This window comes from Gavialis gangeticus, unplaced genomic scaffold (genome assembly GCF_001723915.1).
Source record: "Gavialis gangeticus isolate Ggan-Ray unplaced genomic scaffold, GavGan_comp1, whole genome shotgun sequence".
NCBI classification, from domain to species: domain Eukaryota; kingdom Metazoa; phylum Chordata; order Crocodylia; family Gavialidae; genus Gavialis; species Gavialis gangeticus.
In genome coordinates, this window is record NW_017728997.1 from 53,285,511 (window position 1) to 53,295,681 (window position 10,171).

The following is a 10,171-nucleotide window of genomic DNA, read 5'->3' on the forward strand; positions in this document are numbered from 1 at the left end:
CTTATCAAGACAGAGAGGTGCTGGATAAAATCCTGGTTGTTGGTGGTATATGACATGCAAGTAAAAGGCAGGATGATGGTATTATGTGGGTCAGGCACCACGTAACATTCCTCCTCTAAATGGTCCAAACTACAGAGACAGAACAAATTACATTAAGAATAAGGTTGAAAGCAGCCATGTTAAGACTCGTTCAATTTTTTTTTTTTTTTTTTTTAAATCAAGACTGAGAATCTAATCTAGTAAATCAGTTTGAGAAAGAGAAAATAAAGCAGTCTGCTTACAGTGTCCGCTAGTTTGGACAGCATCTTTGAACTCCATAGCCATCAGTTCTTACAGCAAAACTTAACATTTCTTACAGAAAACCCTTCACCCTCTATTTCTGAACCCTAATAATTCCATCACTGAAGGTTTAACTCAGGGGGACAGTCTATTTTGCCCCCAATGCTACCCCTTGCATGGGGCCAGTCCACAGGCCAGATCTGGTAAATTTACCTCCCCTCCTCCCCCTCCCTAGCTCCCAGCATACCTGATCCAGTGACTGCTCCAGCCAGTCTGTTACCCATGCTGCACACGGCATGGGTCCCAGAGCAGTCAGAATGGGCACTGTGTGCAGTGCAGATTGACCGGAGTGACAACTATGCTGCACATGGTGGACACCCTGGCTTGACTGCATTGCATACAGTGCCTGCTCTGAGAGGTGGGCTGCCCACAGCACCTACTCCAGCAAGTCACAAGACCTGCACTGTATGCAGCAATCACAGTCCAGGACTGGCTGGAGCAAGTGCCACATGTGGTACAGGCCAGAGCTGCTGGAATGGTGCCAAATGCAGCACAGGCTGGACTGCACCACACAGTGCCCATTCTGGCCACACCAGATCTGTGCCACATGTAGCATTGGTTCAGACTGGATAGAGAAGTGGGCTGAATCAAGTATGCTGGGAGAGGGAAAGGGGTAGGGGAGAGGTTCCACTGGCTGGATCTGACCTGCAGACTGGTCCCACATCACATCTGGCCCAGGAGGCAGGATGAGTTTGACACCCCTAGTTTAATTAGTGTTAAAGCAAAATAAAAGCCTATATACCTCTGTCCACTCTGCTTTCTAGCTGCTGCTACAATTACAAATACATCTTACAGTTCAAAGAGTGAAAGCATTTATCATGAAGTTTTCAGTCTGAGAAAAAGAAATGCAATGTTCCTTTTACTATAAACATGTAGAATTTAAAACATGCAAACTGTTATAGACAGATTTATATTAGAAGTTAGATGTCTCACCACATGTGATGATCTTTTCCATATTCTTTGGATGAGTCCAAGAGAGAAGTAGGTGCCTAAGGAGAGGAATAAGTGTCAGGGAGATATTATTACTCATACTTAAAAGGACAGAGGTGTCACGCTTCACTGAATATAAATGACTGAATCAGTGCTTAATTCTTGAAGTGTTTACAGTCTGGTCATGAAAATAAGTGGTTGAATCCCAAAAGGTCTGGTTGTTGTGACTGGTATTACTTATTTTCATTTAAAGGACCTTATCTGAGGAAATTAAAATCTTTTATCAACATTACTTCAGCCAAAACACCCTATCTAGTAGACAAGGACACAACTAGGGGTGCACCAATACACATTTTGGGGGGTTGATACAGATAGCCAATACTTAAGGAGGCATATCAGCCAATACTGAACCAATATCCGATACAGCTGCAATCAGGTGGTAAGTCTGTTGTGGTGGAAGAAGAGAGGGGCGGGAAGAGGCGTTGGGGGTGGGGACAGATCAACACCCCCCGCAGTGAAGGAGGGGGCAGGTGCAGGGGCGTGGGACAGAGGTGCAGTTCATGGGGTGGGGGCAGCTTCCACCCCTGCTTGCACCCTGGGAGGGTTGGGGCAGAGGGGCCTGTGCCCCATGATCTGTGTGGCATGGGGCAGGTTGCCGCTGTGGGGTGAAGTCAGAACTGGCGCTGCGCAGGGCTTTTCTTGCTGGGGGCTGGGCTCGGAGCAGGCTCTGGCGGTGCTGGGAGGAGGCTGCAGCCACCCCAAATTTTGCCGCAGCTCCGCTCCTAGCCCCACAGCACTGCCTAGTGCAGCCGTGACTGAATGCCTCACCTCCACCCACATGCTGGGACAAGCCAGGGCTGTGCCGGGTGGTGGGTGCCGATGCGGGGCTGGGAGCAGAGCTGCAGCTAAATTTAAAGGAGGATGCAGCCACCCACAGTGCCTCATTGGGCTGATATCCAATATAGACAATTTTCTTTATATAGGTACTGATCTGATATCAGATTTATGTATTGGTGCACGTCTAGAAATCCTTCCCTCATCCCCAGCAACTATATAATTATGTATGTATATGTGTGTGAAAACTAGTTTGAGATCTTGTGATGAAGCATATTAAATGGTGAAAAGTTTTTCTGCAGACAGCACACAGCTAACTGAGATATAGAACTAAAGTAGCTTCCTGAAAACCACCCTGACCAAACTCTGCCACTGCAACCAGACAAATGGGACAGAAGCTCCAATTCTCCAAACTTAGCAACCAGGTTGACATTAGATGGTGATGGGATACTAAGATTGGGTCAATCTTAATATCCACATGCAGCACGGGTCTCAGACTGGCTGTAGCAGTCCCTGGATCAGGCATGCTGGAAGCTGGGGAGAGGAAGAAGGGGAGGTCCATGTGCCAGATCCAACCTATGGATGGGTCCCATGCAAGGGGCAGTACTGGGAGCCAAATGGTGGGGCTCTGTGAGTTGTATGTTTGAGTTAAACCGTCAATGATGGAATTACTAGGGTTCAAGAATAGAGGATGGAGGGTTTTGCTGTAAGAAATGTAAGGTTTTATGTAAGGCTTAGACTGAAGTGTAAGGTTTAGCCTTAGACTGAAACATTTAATTCAAATACTGTAATGAAAGCTCAAGACATACTGATTCTCTGTAACTCCATATGTGGACTGTCTCAGACATATTAAATGTACCAGCCCCCCTAAAGCTATGTGGGGGAAGAGAAGATTGACAGTAAGAGCTTTTGTGACTGAGAGCTGTCAGTTGCTATAAATTAGGTCCTTTGCTCAGTCTGCTAGTCACCAAAGTTTTGAGTTTGCCATTAAGCTCTTGGATACTTTTCTCAAAAAGTTGAGAATTCTGACTTTGCATCCAATTTATTAAAAATGTTCAAAATAAAAACTGACTATTGTAACTGCAACCTCTTAATTTACAAGCATTTATAAGTTATCTTTGCTGTAAGAAATCATTTTATATTAGAAAGCCTTTACTATGAATTACTACATGAAGATTCTGAAAAAGAACAATAACTTAAAGGCAATAATTTTTTTACAAAACATACATACCTGACTTCTAAATCTAGAGTCTGGTATTTCAAAGCATCTCTGGGGAACTGTATGTTCTGGTGGAGTCAAACTACTGGACTGCAAGAAGCTGCTGGCTAGGGCTGTTTCTTTGAAAGTTATTTCTAGAACAAATGCAAATAACTCTTAAAAATGTTGAGCAAAACCAAAGCATAGCATCTAACTTGTCATACAAATGTAATTGAAGTATTTCAACAAGACTTTACTTCAAATAATGAATACAAGAGTGTGGCTTCATCTAACAGGCTGTGCAGACAACAGGAAATATAGTTACACGATGAATTAAGTCTAATTACAGATGCATCAGCACCTGCATTAAGCATTGTACCAAGAACAGGAATAAAATCCCATTGCTAATGTTTGACGTTAGCCAAAATATTTGGCATAATAATTCTGCAGATGACTAGAGAATATTTTAAAATAAGTACTGGTTGGCAAAGACAGCATTTGAAAATGCAAGGGTTCCCACAGCTGTTCTTCAAAAATCAGTAACTTCAAATGCAACAATACTTGGTTAAAAAAAATTGCTGACATCATAGAATCATAGAGAAGCAGGGCTGGAAGGGACCTCGAGAGGTCTAGTCTGACACCTACCCGAGGCAGGATCATCCCTAATCCATACCATCCTATACAAATCCATAATCTAACTTCTTCGTGGAAGTACCATCAACTGTGAACAACACAAGACCTAACACCCTAACCTGCCAAAGGTAAAGCAGAGGGAACACTGCAGCCAACAACCTACTTGTGTAAAAGGTTGTTAATACACACCCAAACTGAGGGCCTCAGCCCTACTACATAGGAAGGCAAAAACCCCTACAGTCCATACCAATCTGACCATGGGGTAAAATTCCTTCCTGACCCCAAATATGGTCATCAGTCTGATCCTGAACAGAGAGGCAAGGCCCTCTAGCCAGAAACCTCTGGCTTTAAGTCTCAGCAGGAATTATATTGTGTGCTTAGCAGACAGCTGTGGTGAACTGCTGGTGGAAGTTTGCTAATTTAGATATAGTTTAGCTGTCTGAGACAAACTTTTCTGCTTTAGCTGATGCTGAGAAGTCCCCCACATACACACATATACACTTCATATATATTACAGCAGCCTAGAAAAGCAGATTCAAAAGGCCCAGCCCAGCAGCATGATACATACATGATTACCTTGGCTGGAGTTGACAGGATGAGGCAGAGAAGGAGAGGAAGGATGAACAGTAAAAGTAGTACAGTTTGATTTGGAGCTGGCAGCAATGTGCCTGTGGTCCTCACTGATCTAATAAAGAAAGTATGTAGTGGTTAAGAAAAAGAGGAACTACAACTACTGAAAACAAACATACAGATCCTGAATGAAAAGAAAAAGCACACAATCTGTTTTACTGTGAAAAAAATCAATTTAGTTCACATCCTTAGAATCTATACTTTAATTAAAAGAGGATACGGAAAACCTATAAAGGATGCATTTTGCAAAATGCCTTTTTAATTATACTGATCAGGTATTGCATCCAAATTAGGAAATTGCAGTACAGTACCAGTCCTGCTGATTTTTTAAATGCCAAATCAGGACAGTTCAATTATAAATTGGTCCCAAAGAACATCCTTGTAACTGCAAACCTGAAATACCAGTGAGTAGCAGTCAGACTTGTAACATTCACTTTTGTCATTCTTTTATTTTTCCCCACCTGTGCCAACAGGAAAAGATTCTGGGTAAATTAATACTATATAGCCAACGTTTCAAATGGAAGCATCACTGGGCTAGTCCACAGCTGCAGTACTCCATCAAAACTGGTCACTCTGTATATTCTACTTATTCTTTTTGCTCCATGTTCCTTAGGCCACCACAGAAAGTAAGGCCAAGTTACTGCACTTTAACTGAAGAGTCGAAAAAACTGCAATGCTACATTTAAGATGCACCATCCAGAAAAGAAGCAAGCAAAGAAAGAATTAAGCAAGCCAAATAGGTTCAAGAGTAGTAAGACATGGACTGCACAAGCCTTTTTCAAGAACTATATTATCCATAACAAGTATCATGCAAGTAAAGTTACTTGCCCCTCCTCTTCCCTCTTAAAAACTCACCTTTTTGTCAGAATTGTTCAGTTTGTATTTGGCCTCCTTTGCTTTTTGTATAGCTTTCAGCACCTCTACAGTATCAAGTTCTTTTTCTGTGGTAACAACATTATCCAAACAGACCTGAAGAAAATTCACAGAAAGACAGGCCTCAATAATACCAAAAGTGATGCACTCTTCATGGAAATGGTTATCTATACTAACACAAACATTTTACATAATCCAGCACCTCATAGAAAAGAAGGGTTGGAAGGGATCTTCAATGGTCATCTAGTCTAACCTGGCCCTCAGAGGCAGAATCATCCCTATTCAAACCTATATAAATTCACTGTCCAATGAAACCATTAAATGTTCTTTCCATCACTGTAGTGGTAAAGAGAAAGTCTCCAATACACACTAAATGTTTAAGGGATTTTTGTAAAGCGAACAAAGCCTGCATTAGAAAAACTACCTGTTTCCTCCACAGATTTTAGGAAAAAGGGGAAAAAGAAAACAGTTCAAATAAAAGCTCAACATGGCTTACCTCTGAGGCTCTGTCCCCAAACTGAGCTAGCACTTTGGTCCTGTAATCAGGAATGATGCTCAAAGGATTGTTGGATAATACCACCTTCTCTAGGCATGGAAGGCTTCCTATATTCCTTATTTCATCAATCTGAAAATGTATGCATATACATACAAGTGTCAAATCAGAATTCTTTGAAAGCAATTGTATACATTGTATATAGACTAAAGTATTTCTTGTAAAAACTGCATTAATTACAAAAATAGAAAAGCCTGTTATGTGCATTGTCATTTATTTCATATTCCACTGAAGACAACAGCTCATAATTAAAAGCTCTTAAAATGAACCTATTTGCAACAAAAGTTAAGGAGGTACCTGTTCTATTTTGTTGTTACTAAGATCCAAGTTGACGAGAGAGTATAGTTTGTTAAGGCCACACAGCCTTTCCAGGAGGTTTCCTGCTAAATTCAAAGTTTTGATGTTTCCAAGTTTTATATGAACACCTTCTAATGATATAAGCTTGTTGTAGGACAGGTCCAGATGAACAAGGTTGTAGAGATGCTACACAGGAAAATAATAGCAACATGATATGCCAGTTTAGTAAGATTAAAATATGCCTTGCATAAAACTTGGCCAAGAGCCTTAGCATAGTGTTTTATACTGCACTGTAGCCAGTACCCTTGTCAGGGAATTATTTATCCTTATAGGTCTAAGTGGAAAAGAAGAAATCATTCTGGTTCAGTTTTAAAGACCCATAACTGTATAGCTTCTAGCTGGCAGCAGAAGGCACAGCACTGAAATACTATAAAACCCATATTTAAAAAAAGTGACCATAAATAAAACAAAAACAACTTTGAAATACTTCATGTTATGCTGGTACCCTCCAGCAGAGCACAACAGGAAGGTGATTATTCCATCAGCATTTCACTTCCCCCACTCTAAAGTCCGGAGATAGCTCCCTCTGTGACATGCATCTAATTCTACTGTTTTGGGATCAGACTCTGCCCTGCAGCCTTCACTCTAAAATGGTGAGCTGACTTCACCATTTTAGAGCTAGGCATGCCATGACCATCATTTTCTGGACAGCCACCATTGGTTTCTCAAGTGCTGCCCAGGCCTTGCAGATGGTATGCAAGATGCAGGCTGAAGCTAACTCTGTCAGCGACTGTTGGCTAGCAGCCAGGTGCACTGCCCCAGAATGCCTTTCTTTTGTGGTCTGAAGTACCTCAAAGCAGATTTCTGTTTCAACACCCGCCTAGATAGTAGCTGAACAACTCCTTCCTGACAGTTTCCAGTGCAGGGCTTGGTTCATAAACCATGGTAGGAGCAGGTAGGCTGGATCTCCAAGCAGCAGTGCTGGAGACAGCCACTCCTTCCAGTTCTGTACTGGCAGCGCTACGAGCAAACACTTCCAGCATCATGAGGGAAACTTGGAGATCCCAGACCTTGCCAAACCATCTTGTAATCATGTGGGTGAGCTGTCCATTGTGGTCTATGATGCCATGCAGTCCCACAGAGAAGCAGCCACAGCAGTTGATGTCTTCTGAGCCATAGTGCATCAGGTGCAAGGTAAGAACATGCATGCCCAACAGCCCCGATGAGCTCGGAATTGTCATTTTGGCAAAATCCTGCTTTGACCTCCTGGGGGGTTGGTGTAGCAGAGATACCAGCACCTTCTGGATGATGTGTGGTATACCTCCCAGATAGTTGATTTGGCTGTGGATTCACCCATGCCTAACAGGTTTGCAACATACAAGATGCTTTTGGAGCTTGCCAATTTTCAAATAGCAATTGCCACACACTTTAATGGTCATGGACCCTTTCATGTTAGAGGACTGCCCCTGGAGTGACATAGCCAGTTCAGCAGAGATCTCTGCAAAGGTGATCAAGGTCATTGTGGGAGCTTGTCTCCCACTGTCCTGAAGAACACAGGATGGGAAACAAATGGGGAAGCAGCACTGGACACCAGGGATAAAGATGGCCTGGGAAGAGCCAACAGAGTCTCCGACGTTTTGGAGAGAGCCCGGCAGCATCAAAGGAGCAGCAGCCAAACCCAACGCCGCTCAAGCCACACCTTAAGAGCATGTGCTGGGTGCATATGAGTGGGCATCTGGCCACTTCTGGTATAACCAGAAGCCCCACACCGGCCCCAACAGAAAGCCAGCATGCCAGGGAAAGCTGGCAGCCAGCTGAGAGCCAGCATGCTGGAGAAAGCCGGCACACTGGGGAGAGCCAGCATTTAGCTGAGAGCCAGCACGCCGGGAAAGCTGGCATGCCAGGAAAAGCCAGCACCCTGCTGAAGATAGCTGGCTTGGAGGCGAAGACTGGCCAAGTTTAAAGAGCCAGCCACAGAGGAAGAGCCGAAGGAAACTTTCAGAAGTCTGGACATTCAAAGGAGTATCTAGCAACGGCGGCACAGGAATGAGATCCCCAGACAGAAACAAGCAAATGATAGAGGTACAAGAATGGTGAAAGAGTCTCAAAATCCTGAGTGAGGGTGCCCAAAAGGCGAAAACAGAAGAGCGATGCATGGGTGTGGACGCAGAAAGAGTCATCAGTCTTCAGTGAAGCCCCAATTGACTGGGAGAAACTTTCACACCTGTAAGTGTTCTATGCTACTCGGATGTAGTATACAGTCATCCTAAAATTCTGCAGCCACTTGTTATTCCAAGACCTCAGGTCTATACATTCCCACCAGCTGGCACTTGCAGTCTGGCAGCTGGCAATGAACAGTCTGCAGATGGCTCCATAAAAAGCCATCTTCTATAGCCTTATTTCTTCCTTCTCTAGCATGTAGCTCACAAAAGCACAAAGTACATATGGTAAAATGTCTTTTAGTGCCAAGTTCGGGGCGGGCAATAATTTTGGCTGGAGGGTTGAGCTGTCAAGGGCCGCACTGGTAGCCCCATCCCTTGACAATTGCCTTGCCCCCGGTCGCTATATTGGGACTGGAAGTCCTACCCCCTAGCTTCTGACCCCCTAACTGGAAGTCCCTCCCCTTGCCCACATGGGATACTCCTTTTGGAAAGGGGCGTTGCCATCTTAGAACCAGAAAAAAAAACCAAATCATATACTAAAAGTCAAACACCTACTAAAACATATTGTAATTTTATTACAAAACATAGCTGTCATGATTTGTGTCTGTGTGCTGCATATAGAAAGGACTGCATAATGTTATGCATAACAACTCAAAAATAAAGTCTTGCTCTTAGATTGTGTGTGGGAGGGGTGTGGGGGTGAGTACATGGTGGGGTATAAGGGGGAGTGACTGTGTGCAGGTGATATAGGGTATGTTGGAATGTGTCTATGTTGGTGGGGGTTGTGGGGGCAGGGTGTGGGGTGTGATGACCCCCCCACACAGACCAGGAAGTCCCCACTGCTGGCAGCAGCAGCAGGCAGTGGGGCTCAGGGAGCTCATGCCAGGTGCATGGCGAGGTGAGGCTCCCGAGAGCGCTGCGCATGGGGGGAGGAGCACAGCCTACCTGGCCATCTTTATCATGGGGACTCTACTCCATCCACTCCTGGTCCATGAACCTGCGCGGCATGGGGCGGGGAAGGCAGCCAGCTCCAGTTTGTGGCTTCCCACACTGCGAGTACAGGAGCTTCAGGCATGCTGCTATAGAGGAGGAAGCTGGGAACCACAGGGGCTGGGCTGGCTTCTGCCATGTTCTGTGGTCCCAATATTGCAGCCAGGAATCAAGCAGCATGGCATGGAGCCAGCCAGCACAGCTGGACACTTCTCAGCTGCTTGCTGTTCCTGGCTGCAATGCTGGAACTACAGAACTTGGCAGGAGACAGCCAGCTTCTGTGGTTCCCAGCTGGGTCCTGCTTCCACCAGCTCTGATCCCTGGGGACCCGCACTCCCACCATGTGCCACTTCCTCCCCTCCATCCCCACTCCTCCCCTCCATCCCCACTCCTTGTTCCCTGAAGCTCTCCTTCCTTCCCTACCCACTGGCACCACTGCCCCCCCCGCCTGCCACTCCCCACCTACAACTCCAGCACCACATGGTTCCAGCTGCAGGGCCAGGACTGTGCGGCACAGGAGGAGCCAGCCCAGTCCAGCTGGCACCACACAGTTACCATCTGACAGCTACAGAGTGCTGGCTGAGCATGGCTGCCTCCTGCCATGCTGGCAATCCTTCTCCTCCGCCTCCGCACATTTGCACCCATTTCCCTCTCGGGTGAAGAGAGGTGGGGAACAGCCCCAGGGTCGCAGGCCAAAAGCCTTTGCTAAGGCAGAAGCTGGGGTGGGGGTGG

General features: G+C 45.2%; 1 protein-coding gene across 1 annotated transcript in view; it reads right to left on the reverse strand.

Moving 5' to 3' along the window:
* The window catches only part of NISCH (nischarin), an 86,782-nt gene that overhangs the window by 35,855 nt on the left and 40,756 nt on the right, over positions 1-10,171 (reverse strand). The window contains exons 10-15 of the mRNA XM_019504632.1: positions 6,288-6,473; positions 5,934-6,062; positions 5,420-5,533; positions 4,511-4,619; positions 3,335-3,456; positions 1,273-1,328 (exon numbers count right to left, since the gene is read on the reverse strand). Of these exons, the coding sequence (XP_019360177.1) occupies positions 1,273-1,328; positions 3,335-3,456; positions 4,511-4,619; positions 5,420-5,533; positions 5,934-6,062; positions 6,288-6,473 (716 nt within the window). The remainder of the gene's footprint in view (positions 1-1,272; positions 1,329-3,334; positions 3,457-4,510; positions 4,620-5,419; positions 5,534-5,933; positions 6,063-6,287; positions 6,474-10,171) is intronic.